This window comes from Triturus cristatus, chromosome 2_2, assembly GCF_964204655.1.
Source record: "Triturus cristatus chromosome 2_2, aTriCri1.1, whole genome shotgun sequence".
Lineage (NCBI taxonomy): Eukaryota > Metazoa > Chordata > Amphibia > Caudata > Salamandridae > Triturus > Triturus cristatus.
Genome location: NC_140582.1, coordinates 1,053,519,240 through 1,053,535,587, shown reverse-complemented (window position 1 = coordinate 1,053,535,587; position 16,348 = coordinate 1,053,519,240). Strand labels below are relative to the sequence as shown.

The 16,348-nt window shown below is 49.4% G+C and overlaps 1 protein-coding gene across 1 annotated transcript in view; it reads right to left on the bottom strand.

Annotated features, from left to right (window-relative positions):
* The window catches only part of POLN (DNA polymerase nu), a 2,789,368-nt gene that overhangs the window by 13,038 nt on the left and 2,759,982 nt on the right, over window positions 1-16,348 (bottom strand). Inside the window, exon 25 of the mRNA XM_085643153.1 lies at window positions 6,906-6,984. Within this exon, the coding sequence (XP_085499279.1) occupies window positions 6,906-6,984 (79 nt within the window). The remainder of the gene's footprint in view (window positions 1-6,905; window positions 6,985-16,348) is intronic.

The window sequence follows — 16,348 nt, the reverse complement described above, 5'->3', positions numbered from 1 at the left end:
GTTCTGTGCCCCCACTGCTGTTTACTGTTTTCGCCCTTACGTTCTGTGCCCCCACTGCTGCTTACTGTCCTCGTTCTGTGCCCCCACTGTTTTCCACTGTTTTTGCCCTTCCATTCTGTGCCCCCACTGCTGTTTACTGTTTTCGTTCTGTGCCCCAACTGTTTTCCACTGTTTTTCCCCTTCCGTTCTGTGCCCCCACTGCTGTGCACTGTTTTTCGTTCTGTGCCCCTTCTGATTTCTGTACCCCTTCGCCCTCCTGTTTCATGCCGCTGTGTCCCCTGCGGCCCCGCCCCCCTCGCTGACCATTCGCTGCCCCTGCCTCCCGCCTCCCAGCTGCTCCTCCTTCCCACCTCCCCATATATGGCGGCCGCTGCGCGGTGAGGTGAGCAACCCTTGACCTATGGGTAGGTCGCCCCTCCCATCCGCACAGCGCCACCTGTGCGTCCAGCTCTCTGCTGCTGCTGAATCTGAGGCCCTCCTCCACCCGCAGGCTACCACCTGCGCCTCATCCCTGGTGGCCAGTGGTAGGCCGTAGGTAGTTTCTTGTCGTTGTGAGCATCACTGTTACTGTCTTGCCCCTCTGTATTTGTGCCCCCACTGTTCTCCACTGTTTTGCCCTTCCGTTCTGTGCCCCCACTGCTGTTTACTGTTTTCTCCCTTACGTTCTGTGCCTCCACTGCTGCTTAATGTCCTCGTTCTGTTCCCCCACTGTTTTCCACTGTTTTTGCCCTTCGATTCTGTGCCCCCACTGCTGCTTACTGTTTTCGTTCTGTGCCCCAACTGTTTTCCACAGTTTTTTCCCTTCCGTTCTGTGCCCCCACTGCTGTGCACTGTTTTTCGTTCTGTGCCCCCACTGTTTTCCACTGATTTTACCCTTCCGTTATGTACCCCCACTGCTGTGCACTGTTTTTCGTTCTGTGCCCCCCTGTGCCCCTTCTGATTCATGTACCCCTTCGCCCTCCCGTTTCCCGCCGCTGTGTCCCCTGCGGGCCTTGTCCCCCTCGCTGACCATTCGGTGCTCCTGCCTCCTTCCTCCCAGCTGCTCCTCCCTCCCACCTCCCCATATATGGCAGCCGCTGTGCGGCCGCGCACAGTGGCCGTGCCTAAGGCAAGCCCGTCTGCATCCATCCGCGCCCAGCGCCAGAACCCCTGGCCCCCGCATCCGCCACGAATGACCGCCTCCGATACGACGCCAGCACCCTCATCGCTCTCAACCCGGGACGGACCTCCACCTGCTTCAAAGCCACCCCGAAATGCACCCATGGTCCCTTCACCTGCCGGAACTGCAGCTTCACCTGCCTCGGAGACCGCGAGACTCCCGCCAAGAAGGACCTCAACCATCTCCGGTGCATCCCACTAAACACCCGCTCCGCACGCAAACACACCGTCGAGCTCTGGGACCTACTCGACACCTCATCACCAGACGTCGCCTTCCTGACAGAGACCTGGATGAACGAATCCTCCGCACCCGACATCGCCAGAGCCATACCCGACGGCTACAAGATCACCGGCAGAGACCGCACCAACGGAATCGGAGGAGGAATCGCCATCATCCACAAAGACACCATCAGGGTCTCGACCAGCACCGACGACACTCTCAGCACCGCCAAACACATGCACTTCCAGATCCACACGGATCCCAACACCACCGTAAGAGGCACCCTCATCTACAGAACCCCGGACCACGACCTCAGTTCAGCGACTCCATCGCTGACTTCATCAGCACGCACGCCCTGACCTCCACGGACTACATCCTCCTCGGAGACCTGAACTTTCACTTGGAGAACAACAACGACAGCAACTCCTCCACCCCGATCAACAACCTCGCCAACCTCGGACTGAAACAGCTCGTCACGACGCCGACACACATCGCCGAACACACGCTCGACGCCGTCTTCTCCTCAAGCTCCCACGTCACCTTCAGCCACACCTCCGAACTCACCTGGACCGACCACCACTGCATCCACTTCACCTTCCGGAAACCCGCCGCACACCACCGCACCCTACAGATCCCCGTAGATGCTGGAGCAAAGTCACTGTAGACCAACTCCAGACAAACCTCGCACTCAGCCCACCCACCGACCCCTCCAACCCCGACGACGCCGCCGGCAATCTCAGGTGATGGATGGACGACTGCGCCGACACCTTAGCCCCGCTGAAAAAACCAACCGACAAAAACACCAGCAAGAGAGCCAGCTGGTTCACCCCGGAACTCCTAGCATCCAAGCGCACCTGCCGGAAACTGGAGAACAAATGGCACAGCGAGAAGACACCGGACAGCCGCACAGCCCACAAAAACGCCATCCGCAACCAACATCACCTCATCAGGTCCGCCAAGAGGACCTCCTTCAAAGACCGCCTCAACAACAACGCACACAACAGCAAAGAGCTCTTCAGCATCATGAAGGAATTCTCCAACCCCAGCTCCAACGCCAACGACATCCCGCCGACGCAAACCCTGTGCGATTCCCTCGCCCCCTTCTTCCACCGCAAGATCGCCGACATCCACGACAGCTTCGACTCCCGGACAAACCCAACAGGCCCCCACACATCAGACCCGCCGCACCCCATCGACCATGACCCCCTGACAGCCTGGGTCAACGTGAACACCAAGGACACAATCAAGACCATGGGCAAAATCCACTCCGGCTCGCCATCAGACCCTTTTCCACACCACATCTTCAACAAAGCTGGCAGCTCCATCGCACCCCACCTGCGCAACGTCATCGTCGAGACCGCGACCTTACCAGAGTGCTGGAAACACGCCGAGATCAACGCCCTACTCAAAAAACCCAAGGCGGACCCGAGCGACCTCAAGAACTTCCGGCCCATCTCCCTGCTTTCATTCCCAGCTAAGGTAAATGTAAATGTAAATGTACACATATTTATATAGCGCAAATCACCAACCGGTCTCTAAGCGCTTGCTTAGGGAACCCGTCCTGGTATTCCCCTGTGAGATAACCCAGCAGGGCATCCACAAGGTGAAAGCCAGGCATCCCGCCGCGAGGGGCCATTGTGGAGATTAAGCAAGCTATTGCCCAGAGTCGCAGAGTGTGAACCCATGAATTGAGTATGCACTGGAGTGAGAATTATCGAGTCCATGGACAATTTATGGACTCAAGACCCAGCCGAGCCGAGCCGGGAATTGAACCCTGGTCCCGGGCTGACCTCTGCTTCCAAGTGTGCCTACTCTAACCAGTGAGCCACACTTCTCCAGAGGATCGTGAACAGACAGCTCACCCGCTACCTCGAAGATAACAGCATCCTGGACCCTTCCCAGTCAGGATGCCGCAGCAACCACAGCACCGAGACCGCCCTCATCGCCGACAGATGACATCAGGATCCTGCTGGACAACGGTGAGACGGCAGCCCTCATCCCCCTGGACCTCTCCGCTGCCTTCAACACTGTCTGCCACCGCACACTACGCACACGTCTCCACGACGCAGGGATCCGAGACAAGGCCCTGGATTCGACCACCTTCTTCCTCTCTGGCAGAACCCAGAGCGTCCGCCTCCCCCATTCCGATCCGAAGCCTCCGAGATCATCTGCGGTGTACCCCAGGGATCGTCCCTCAGCCCGACACTGTTCAACATCTACATGGCTCCACTCGCACGCTTCGCCCGACAGAACGACCTCAACATAATCTCCTATGCTGATGACACTCAACTGATCCTCTCCCTCACCAAGGACCCCCTCACCCCCAAATCCAACCTCCACGAAGGAATGAAAGCCGTCGCCGACTGGATGAAGTGCAGCCGACTTAAGCTGAACACAGACAAGACGGAGATCCTCATCCTCGGCTCCAACCCATCAGCCTGGGACTACTCCTGGTGGCCCTTGTCACTAGGGCCTCCCCCGAAACCAACCAACCACGCACGCAACCTGGGAGTCATCTTCGACTCAACGCTCACCATGACCAAGTCAGTCAATGCAGTCTCCTCCTCCTGCTTCAACACCCTCCGCATGCTCCGCAAGATCTACAGGTGGATCCCGACAGACACGAGAAGAACTGTCACCCAGGCCCTCATCAGCAGCCGACTCAACTACGTAAACGCCCTCTACGCAGGAGCCCCGACCAAGCTCATCAAACGACTGCAAAGAATCCAAAACGCCTCTGCACGCCTGATCCTCGACATTCCACGTCACAGCCACATCACCCCCCACCTGAAAAACCTGCACTGGCTCCCCGTCGACAAGAGAATCTCCTTCAAACTCCTGATCCACGCACACAAGGTACTCCACAAGACCGGCCCAGCCTACCTCAACAGTCGACTCTCCTTCTACGTTCCCAACCGTCACCTCCGCTCCGCCAACCTCTCCCTGGCCACCGTCCCGCGCATCCAGAGAACCACCACCGGAGGCAGATCCTTCTCCCACCGCGCCGCCAAGATCTGGAACACCCTTCCCCTAACCTACGACAGACCCAAGACCTGCTGACCTTCAGGAGACGACTCAAGGCCTGACTATTCGACCAGTAGCGGCAACATCCCCCTCCTCTCCCTCCTTGAGACCCTCGCGGGTACGTAGTGCGCTTTACAAATCTTGTGATTGATTGCTCTCTTTCTCTCTCCCCCTCTTTCATGCACGCACACATGCACGCTCTCTCTCTCTCACATTCTCTCACTCACACACACGCACAAACATATGCACTCTCTCTCTCTTTCTCTCACACACACCCACACACGGACACATGCGCGCTCTCGCTCTCTCACATGCATGCACGCACACATGCATGCTCTCTCTCCCTCTCTCACACACACACATAAACACACCAATGCACACGCTCTTTCTCTCTCGCGCACACACACAGGCACTCACGCACACATGCATTCTCTCTCTTTCTTTAGTGTGTAGTGCCGAAGCACCATTGATTCCTGCTACGCACGGTAAGTCATTCATTGGTGCTTTTATTATGATACAAGGACCCCTTGCTCCCTGCCAGGCCTCCAGCACTTGTGGCATGGTGGGGGTAGTGTGTGGTGTGCAGTGCCGAAGCACTATTGACTCCTGCTGTTTACAGTAAGACCTTCACTGGTGCTTTTTGCTTGACTGTGGTATGATACAAGGACGCCTTTGCTCCCTTTCAGGCCTCCAGCACTGGTGGCGTGGTGGTGGCAGTGTGCAGTGCCGAAGCATTTTTTACTTCTGCTATGCACGGTAAGGCATTCGCGAGCGTGGCAGTGCCTAATCTGAACACCTTCACTGCTGTCTTTTGGAGCACCGAAACACTGCTGTGAATAGTCACAATATGTTCGTGAGTAAGTCCTGCATGTTCGCTCTGCTTGGCATGCCAGTTTAGGGCCTAGCACTATTGTAGTACTGTACTGTAGATTTTTCCCTGTGTCCTTCTACCCGTTCCACGTTGCTCTCTTTATCCCGTGTGCTTCTGTTCTCACGTGCTCCATGTTGCTCTCTCTCGCCCTGCTTGTCCAGCCGCCATCCGTGTTGCTTCTGAACCCATCCTCTGTAATCTTTCCCGCACCAGAACTCTCCGTGTTGCTTCTGAGCCCTGCTTTCGTTATTTCCCTCCACCCGCCTTAAAAAAAAAAAGAAGCTTTGCCACTGCTTTATTTTTCTTCATTTACCAGTACAACTTGGATCAGTGCATAAAAAACAAAAACACTTCACATGCACGCTGTAGGTGCATTCATGTGTTGTGCTTTTACCTACAAAATGACAGCTGCTGCGACTGCATAATAGCATCTTTAATTTTTTTATGGGGGGGTTCCTCTTTATCCATCGCCACTCCACCGCGCTCCATGTTGCTCCCCCACTCCCTCAGTGTTGTGCTTGCCCTTGTGTGCTTCACCTCCCACGCATTGCTTTTCCCCCTGTGTGCTTCTACCCATTCCACGTTGCTCTCTTTATCCCGTGTGCTTCTGTTCTCAAGTGCTCCACGTTGCTCTCTCTCGCCCTGCTTGTCCAGCCGCCATCCGTGTTGCTTCTGACCCCATCCTCTGTAATCTTTCCCGCACCAGTACTCTCCGTGTTGCTTCTGAGCCCTGCTTTCGTTATTTCCCTACACCCGCTTTGGCACTGCTTTATTTTTCTTTATTTACCAGTACAACTTGGATCAGTAAATAAAAAAAAAGAAAACTTCACATGCACGCTGTAGGTGCGTTCATGTGTTGTGCTTTTACCTACAAAATGACACTTCTGCTGCGACTGCATAATAGCATCTTTTTTTTTAAAATGGGGGGTTCCTCTTTATCCATGCTGCACAACATTGCTAAACAAGCATTGGCATAGCCAATAGGTCTCGCCTTCGGGACATTAAGTGTTTAGTTATCCAGCACAATATCCTAGGTGCAACAACATCAACTGTTGCATGGCTAAACACTTATAAGGTACAAGGTTTAGCCATGCAACAGCTGGTGTTGTTGCACCAAGGATATTGTGTTGCAAAACTAAATACTTATAAGGTCCCAAAAGCGAGACCTGTTGGCTATGCCAATGCTTGTTTATTAAGTTACCCGACCTCCAACGTGAGGTCAGGGCGTGCGTGCATGTGTGCAAGCGTCAGGCACACTTTAGCACCATACTACAGCGTCCACATAAAATGCATCTCTATTAACAAGATACAGAAACATTTGTGCATTGACATGGTGATAAACAGTCCGTTTGAAGGATACCCAACAAAGCTTTTTACTTGAGGTTGGCATCATCTGGGGTGCAGATTCTACCGCTATTATTTAAGTGTGAAATTGAACTACTTAGCAGAGAGCATGTGCTGATGTCCACTTGTAATCTCCTGTTCATCTTAGTAACGTAACTTGAAGACGTAGCCTTTCAAATGATTTTCTTGAACGTGAATGCATCAACTGTGTTATTAGGTCAAAATGAAAACATCATTTTATCTTGACCACATACAGCAATAAACGAGAGAAAAAGAAAGGTCACAAACCTTGCAGTTAGAGTTGATGAGGTGGCAATTGTCTGGAACATTTTTATCATGGCCATTTTACACAGATCAGCTGCAGAACCTAGGTAAATATGGTTGAATATATCTATTGAAATAAACTGTTTTTTCAATTGTTTTATAAGAATTAAAAAAGACAGAAATGCTCTACATCAATAACATTTGTTTCATAGTCAATGCACTTTAGCTCCGGAATCACACTGATGGAATGTAAGTCTCTGCATATAACTGTCGCACCATCAGTTGTATATCTGTGCAGCTTAATAACCAACTATAATTATAGGGGCATATTTATCAAGGGTTTGAGTCACCCTTGCGCCATGTAAGGGGATACAAGGGCGCCAAAAAGCCTAAATGAGATGTATCAAGTCAAACAAGGCCACCTTGCATGACTCTGAGTGGCCTGATAACTCTAGAGTAACGCAGGGCAACGCAAATCCCTGCTTTTACATTACTCTGCGGCAGGGAGGCGTGCTATGGGTGGCGCGTGGGTGTTCCCATGCATCCACCCATGGATTCTGACACATTCCTATTTTTTTTATTTTTTTTAACCAACCAGTGGCAGTGGAGAGCCCCCCACTTGTCCACTAGAAGGGGTAAGAGAGGTAAGAGTGAGGATACGTCCTCCCAGGTAAAAATCTACTCACAACAGTGTATCCTGACCCCGAAATGGCTCCAAAAGCCTTCTCAACTCCTTAGGTGGTATGTACTGCAACAGCGGAAAGGAAATTGATTCCTTTTGTTATTTAATCCTCACACACCCTATTTGTGTCATGCTTCATCATCGGGTTCACCCTGACTCCTAAAGGTCAGGGTGGGCTCAACCGTATTTCAGGGAGCTCTTAGGAGATGTAGGCCAGGGGGACTTAAAGATAAAAATCCTACTATACCACCCAGGTATCCCTGTATTAGTAGGAATGTAGTGGATATTGAAAAAATAATAATAAATGGGGTCTTTCTTGGAGGTTATGATCCTAAGACCCTAAAAGTCTGTCAACATGTTTCAGCCCGAAGGTTTATGGCCAAAAATTGGTCCAGGGCTTTCGTCAGGGCAAAAATGAAATTTCCTCCCTAGTTCAGATCAAAAACAATATAAGATGACCTATATATTAGTTTTGAAGGTGCAGAATCAGGATACACTGTTGTGAGTAACATTCCTAGATTTACCAACATTGGTAGACCTGGGAATTCATCAGATTTGTGTGCCTCCCCACCGGAGGTGCAACGAGGAGAAATATCTTTATTTCAGCATCACATTTAGAAAGAGGAAAAATGCATTTGAGGATTGTTTTTGTGCAGGAAGGTGTCCCTTCCTGCACAAAAACAATCCTGTCTGCAACACAGGCACCCTTGCAACATTGTGCAAGGGCACCTGCGTTGGACCTGGGGGACCAAAAGTGCACCAGCGCTAAGAAAGGAGAGGAAGGCATCCTATAATTGTATTACTGTACTGTCCACTGGCCCTGCCCAGCCGCTTCCTCTTGTACTCGTGCCAGTTGATCCCGCGGTAGATCACAATTCTTACTGAAGGTATAGAAGCAGCCATCAGATCCCACTGTCTACCACAAAATAAAGCTACTAACTACGTCAAGAATGCATTGATCAACGAGCAGCCATCAGCAGAGGCAAATATAGAGCAGTTGTCACCTGATCCAAAAAGTAAAGACTGTCATAGAAAGAGTGCCAGTATAGACTGTCATAGAAAGAGTGCCAATGTACAAATTATCCCTCCTAAGAGTTTGGAAACTGCAGGAAATTGCTTTGCAGGGAAGTGAACATGCAAAGGTTTTGAAAGTATAGACAGGCTCTCCTGCGCTTCATCTAAGCATCAAATCATAACTGTAGTGGTAATTCACAAAGAATATAATGCTGGGGTAAGCAATAGACATGAGCTACTGCCTAGTATATCACATAGTTCTACTGTAAAGAAAGTAACAAATGTGAATAGCAGACAATGCCTATCTACCCCTTTTATTGGCCTGCCCAAATCAGCTATTGCTATCACTAGTGGGGAGTCTGTAATCTCGTTCAAGCTGGATGATGAAGTCCTGGGCCTAGTACATACATACCATGGTGCACTTAGCTCCAAAAGCTCCTGCCTGAACAGCACCATGAAATTAGCATCCTTAGACTGCCAGTCACCAAAAACACAGGGGTATTAATGCTACAGATTATTTTCCTCAGGAGCCACATCCAGACGATACAATTCTCGCCATCATGCACACCATGTGCAGAACATTAGATCTCATGGCGAATAACCGATCAGCGTATAGTATGAAACTGGAAGACCAAACAAAAATCCTTGGTGAAATGTCATCTAGCAAAGCAACTATTGAATCACACATGCAAGCAAAGAAGTGTGCGGTGAAAGAGTCACTGAAGAGCAATGCATTCTCCAACGAGATAAGAACTTGCTCAAAGATTGTCACTAAGATTGCCGAAGGCCCAAAATTCATCAGCTCAATTTTAGATGCCTGCAAAAAGACAACGGGCAGAGGAATATCTACTGTGTCTGCAATCAAATTGGACACTAATTTTCCATTGCCTCTATGCAATGGGCGGAACAAAAGCGGGCCTCAAGTGAGGCCCAGACATCATCAGTAGATCATGGAGTTTGAGCAGATGAAGGGTCAAATGACTGTGATAACTATAGTGTTTTATCCACAAGATCTGGCTATTCCTCAGAACCACAGTAAAAAAGGCAACCTCTCAAGCAATCTCTTATTTGACAACTGCATGACATTTAAAAAAAACACACAAAGTAAAAACCGCAGAAAGACCAGCCAGCTTGACTTCCGGTTCCCAGACTCTGTGACCATGTTTCCACAGATCAGCGTACTCGCTGCTAAGTGCTCCACAGCTGCCGGCTTTGGTCCCCTCATTCAAACCTAACACTGACTGTCTGCCACTTCTCGCCCCCATTTTCCCCCGTGGAGACTAACACATTCGCCAGTGAAGCCCCCACTCCGGGCTCCACCGCTGATGCTCCTACAGGACCATACTTGGTCAATCCACCAACTTCTATCCGGGAACCGGGATGGAAGTATAACCGGTTTAGAGTGAACTCCCTACTTGCACTCCACCGTGGTCCTTATCTTGGACCCCTCCGATCCGCTAAAGAATCCTTACTACCATTATTCAGCCGGGACGGGAGTACAACCGGCAGATAGATTTGGATCTACTTCCCATTGCCAGAAAGCCCTGAAGAAGTCTAGGGGTACTTTCCCAGACAAAACACGTGTTGGCTGAGCAATCATTCGGAATTAAAGAAGAACACACTAATAATCCTGATGGCCCATTGTGATTTTTAATACATGTTTGCACAGTGAATGTCCTTTTGTGTTAATGTATTGACATAGAGTAAATACTCAGCAGCTATATGCAGACGTGTGCACAGGCCTGTGGAATTTGTATGAGACCTTTGGTCTGAAAATCAGGGGGTTCAGGGTAACGAGAGCCAAATCTACGTACACCCGTTGCAGGCGCCAATTTTCTACCACACACGTTCAAAACCCTGTCCTTTGCTCTGCTTGACACCAGAACCGCAAGGATAGAAACCATACCATGTAAAGCACCAAAAGCTGTAGAACACAATGACCAAGATGGGCAAACCGGAAGTGAGATAGAAGTTGGTAAATCAAGACGGAAAATTACAAATGCAGAGAATGTATTAAATGAACCGCAAAATCTGAACTGCAAAGCATCCTGCCAGAAGAACACTAATATATAAAGATTTCCTACTGGCTCCAGGATGGCTCTCGAAACAGTAGTTAGTGGGCAGGTTACTGCTGCTAACAATCTGAATGTGCTGAGTAGTGCACAGAGTTGACCAGAAAGTAAAAATCCTCTTAGAACAAGTAATGAGGCTATCCCGTCACAACCAGCTGGCTTACCATTATTCGCACTATAAGGATACAATCAAAGTACCCCAGAAGGTATGTTTAGGTTATATGGCCACCATTCAAGATAATGATCTGTTTAGTATAGGAAGAGGGACTGTCACTGGTAGCATGGGGCAGACAGAAGTACTCCCCCAACTCCCAATCGTAGATCAACTAAGTAGGGACCATGAGAACGTTGCTATAGAAGCTGCCTTGAGTGCAGCAGCCTTACATGCAGGACCCATGGTCAACACCCAAGACAACATTGTTATAGAAGTTGCCCAGAGTGCAGCGGCGCTACATGCAGGATCCAAGTGTAACCCCTATGATAACAGCCCACTCCGATGGCCTACCGCTGTTGCTTGCAACAAAACTTGTGAATTAGAAGTTAATCCCTGGGCAAAATGCCATTATACAACAGCAATAGTTAATGTACCAGCTGCTACTAAGTCCACTTGTAATATAAAATCCCAAAACACCGTAATGCCTGGACTATCGCACCAAGAAGCAATGTTACAGGCAAGTGGTACATAAACCGCAGGTACTACACAGAAAACCGGGATGAGCTCGGTGCATAGAAGAAAAGTTTACAATTTGCAGTAGTGTGCCCAGGGAAGTATTGGCATAACAGATTTATTGCGTTTACAAAGAGAGCCACAAAGGAAACAAAAGGGACGCCGAGAGGTGGCCTCACTATCTGGATATCCACCCAATTAGATATAGTTATCCCTGTGTTCAGCCAAATCAACAAGAACTTTCAAATGCTGGTGATTTCTAGCGGTCTTTGGGAGTTAACCATAATACATGTCTATTTTTTTGCCAGGTCCGCAATTGGAGGGGTGAAACCCTGAAACCGGTCCTAGGATGCTTGTTTCCAGTCAAGGGAGGGCCTGGCCTGGCAGTTCGGACTGGACTGTTTCCATTGGGCACAGGGTCAAGACTGATTTGCAGATGGCTGGGACCAAACTGGAATGGCATGGTGAGCAAAAAAAACGATAGATTTAGGCCCAGATCTCTGTACTGGGGTGAATGTATGACATTGTTCTGCATTCTGTCCATCAATAGTTCTTTTTGCATTTGTCACCCCGAGTGGGACGGGTATGCTCAGACGTGGGTCCCGTGCTCTCCATGCCACTGGAATCAAGCTATCCTGGCTGAAGAGGGATGAAACCCCGAAACCGGTCCTAGGATGCTCGTTTCCAGTCCAGGGAGGACCTGGCCTGGCAGTTCAGGCTGGACTGTTTCCATTGAGCACAGGGTCAAGACTGATTTGCATATGGCTGGGTCCAAACTGGAATGGCATGGTGAGCAAAAAATGCGACGCTGCGAAAGGCTCGGGAGCGGGTTCGACTCAACCATGAAGGGATGGACATATCCATATATCCAGACTTCACCTCACAGGTTCAAGAGGCATGGAAGAAATTTGTGGAGGTAAAAAAAAAACTCAGTGTGAGTAACATCCCCTATACGATGCTCTACCCGGCTAGGCTGCGGGTGACGGATGATGGCAAGAGCAGAATCTTCAATGACCCGAAAGACGTAACTAAATTCCTCCGCTCAAAAATCACTCAGCCTCCGCGTCGGAGGTCTCCTAGGGGTGCACAGGATGACCAGGGCGGCACCTCGGACGTTGAGTAACACTGATCTTCCTTCCATGGTGTAGGTTCTATGTAGTGTGGCACTATATGGAGACCCTTGGGACACTGATGCCGAACTCAGATAAGTACTATGTTTAGCAATAGGTGACTTATAACAACTGTACGTATGCAAGATAAATGATGCTTGATCACAGTACTTGGAATGTTGCTTTAAAGTTTGAATTATATACTGGTGCGGGGCTTCATGCCCCTTCCTGCCCTCTGTGGTCAAATGGATGTTCAATTGTACTTGTAATCTTAGTGGATGGGCTAGACGTCCACCCGTGGTCTTGGTTTGGCCCGGGATCCAGCTAGCAGCCATCGCTCCCGTGTGTATATCACATTTTTTTCTTGTTCTTGGGTAAGGGTATGGATGTGGGAGGGGGTTATTGTTTGCTGTTTCATGGGTATGTCCTCACCAAGTTTGGGATGGTGATGTGGGGGGGGGGAGGGGGGGGGGGGAAATGGGCAAGTTCAGAAAAATGGTCTGTTCAGATAAAGCAACTGTTGTATACCACATGACTTTTACAAGCAAGATTTGCTGCCCTGCAGATCCCGTCACTCACACCGGTAATGGTTCTGGGCGATAACGACACTAGGAAACTGACACTCTTGACATGGAATATACGGGGGCTGAACAATCCCCAGAAGGTTAGGAAATTCTTTGCATATTTATAGATGTGGCCTGCCTTCAAGAAACTCACCTTACCCGCGACACTGAGAGCAGGATTGGGGGTAGATGGGCCTCCTACAGATTAGCTTCCTCCTACTCCTCTTATGCCAGAGGAGTGCTCCTTCTAGTCAAACGTGGCACACCGTTCACAATGCTCTACCCACTCAGATGACCAGGGTAGATGTGTTATTGTACAGGGTGACTTTGGCGGCACGATTATAACTATTGTTACAGTAAATGGCCCTAACATTGATCATACCGCTTTTTTCATAGACATATGGAACAAACTACGCTCGCTCTCACCCTCTGCAATAATATGGGGCGGTGATTTTAACACGTGCTTGGATCCGCTGGTGGATAGGTCCACTGGGAATGACAGATATGGGAAGAATTCAGCTCCATCGCTTCGGAATGGGATGGAAGATTATGCCATGTTAGATATCTGGAGAGTACGACAGCCTCACCACCGGGAGGGCACATGCACATCCACTACCCATAATACAAGGTCCAGGATTGTTTCTGGATCGCCACTGCAGATGTAAACGCTTGGACTACTGGTGTTACACATTTACCCAAAACCCTCTCTGATCACGCACAAGTCCGACCAGAACTCACCATCCCCTCGCATATGCCGCGCCAATATGCATGGCGCCTTCAACCAAGTACACTGCGAGACCAGGTCTTTAATTCTGAGTTGCGGCAAGCCATCACTGAATTCTTTGAACATAACGTGGGTACCGTGGAGAGCGCCAAGGTTCTATGGGAGGCATTTAAGGTGACCATCCGCGGATTCTGTATTGGTAAACATGCTGGTATTCTTAGAGATATTCGCAGACAACTTTCCATAGTAGAAGCGGACATTAAACGGTTGGAGTCTACTTATGCTACCACTTTAGACCCCAAGGTCCTAGCTAATATTAGAGGTAAAATAGATACATACCATGAGTTTGCGGACAGCGAACTTAAATACATCTTGAAGAAATACACAGCACGAGCATATGGGGAGGGTGGCAGGCCCGGGCGTGTGCTATCTATCAAGATTCGCTCTACGGCCACGGCATCATACATAACTAAGATCATGGACTCTCAGGCCACGGCCCAATACAACACCCCCTCGATCTTGCAGTGTTTCCAGGATTATTATTCCAGGCTATATACAGCAGGCACTACACCTGATCATACTGAACTGACTCGGTATTTTGACGATATTGCACTGGCATGGCTAACTGATACCCATCGCAAATATTTAATTCATCATATCACTGAGGATGAGTTCCTCCAAGCCATTAACTCCCTCCTTAACAATAAGGCACCTGACATAGATGGTCTCCCTGCCAAGTTTTATAAGGAATACAAAGATATATTACTTCCACACTTAGCAGCGATGTATGAGGAGGCATATTAGGATGGGATGCTGCCCCCGTCTATACGCGAGGCGGTTCTGAGCACCCTCCTTAAACCTGATAAGGACCCAACTTACTGTGAGTCCTATCGTCCCCTGTCCCTCGTCACCACAGACACAAAGATTCTAGCCAAAATTATAGCCCTCCGACTACAACCCTTGCTACAGAAGTTGGTCCTGCCAGACCAGGCGGGATTTATCCCGTCCCGCTCCACCACGCAAAACTTACGAACCATATTCGCCGTGCTCCATCACCTAAATCCAGACCTACCGGCTACTGTGGCCTTATTGGACGCTGCAAAAGCGTTTGATTCTGGAGAACGGTAGTATATATTCTTTGTTCTTCAACGAATGGGATTCCCAGAACCCTTTCTAAAATAGATAGCACGATTATATACCGCACCCTGCGCAAGGCTGAGAATCAATGGGATTACATTCGCTCCATTTAACATCTATAGAGGAACGAGACAGGGATGCTCTTTATCACACCTTACTTTTCACACTGGCACTGGAACCATTGGCCTGCAAGATACACCAGAGGCACGCTGAGTCAGCGCTGCAGTTCCACTTACGCCCAGTTAGTATATCACTCTATGCAGACGACATGGCAATGTACACTAGATACCCGGACACCCATCTAAACAAGCTCATTCGAGAATATATTACATTTGCATATTTCTCGGGGCTGTGTATTAACTGGGACAAGTCGCTGCTTATCCCGCTCACTCCTGCAAACCATCCCTTGATTACCCACTGCAATGGCAGACAGAGCCAGTTAAATACCTAGGTGTTTGGATACACCAAGACATAGACACTGTGAAATGGGAAAACTATGGTACAGCAGTTACTAAATTAGAAGACCAAGTATCCAGATGGATCCGACTACCCCTATCTCTTGCAGATAGAATCGCTCTGCAAAAAATTGTGGTGCTACCTCGGTTTTTATATTTATTCATGAATATACCGATTTGGTTACCACAGGTTCTGTTTGCCAGACTCCCTACGGCGCAGCTTCGCTTGACGTGGGCAGGAAAACATGCGAGGGTGGGTTGGAGCGAGATGACGAGACCCAACAGCCAAGGCGGCTTCGGCACCCCGACCTGCAATTATATTATTATTGCACACAGGCGCAACACTACTGGATACAGCCACACGGCCACATACCCCATATCGCGGTAGAGCACGAGAGCATGCACCCCACCCCACTCCTCTCACTTATATCTTCTCCCAGACAGCACACCCCTAGCACAAAGATACATCCAGCAATATGTACTTCGAGAGCCTGGCACACACTAGCGAAGCAAGCACAAAAACCTCCAACATATGCACCAGCACTTCCTCTTCGGCACCATCCACAACTTACGGTGACACAAGAGCAGAAAATGACACAAGAACTACAAGAGATGGGACTCCGTACCATGGGAGATCTCTTCCCTGACAAGGAATACATACCGTAGGACGCCACTGCTCTAAGCGCTTTTCAGGCTCCCTTAAAGGTTTTCACATATTTGCGTTTGCGTCTGGTGATTAAAGCTTTGTACCCTTCCTTCCCAAATGAACCACCAATGCTCAATGCGCTGCAGACGCTTCTGACATCTGCAACGCGACTACGCCTAGTCACTAAGCTATACACTGCGTCACAGCATGAACAGTTCCGTGCAGTGAACAAACCTCTAGCTAGATGGGAAGCTACCCTGGGCATAAAAATTCCTACAGAGGCCTGGGATTTCGGGTGTATACAACTTCAACTGCTCACGTCTAACTGCAACCTGAAAATAATACATTTTAAATTCATGCATCAGGTATACTATACACCTAAGCAGTTGCATGCATAT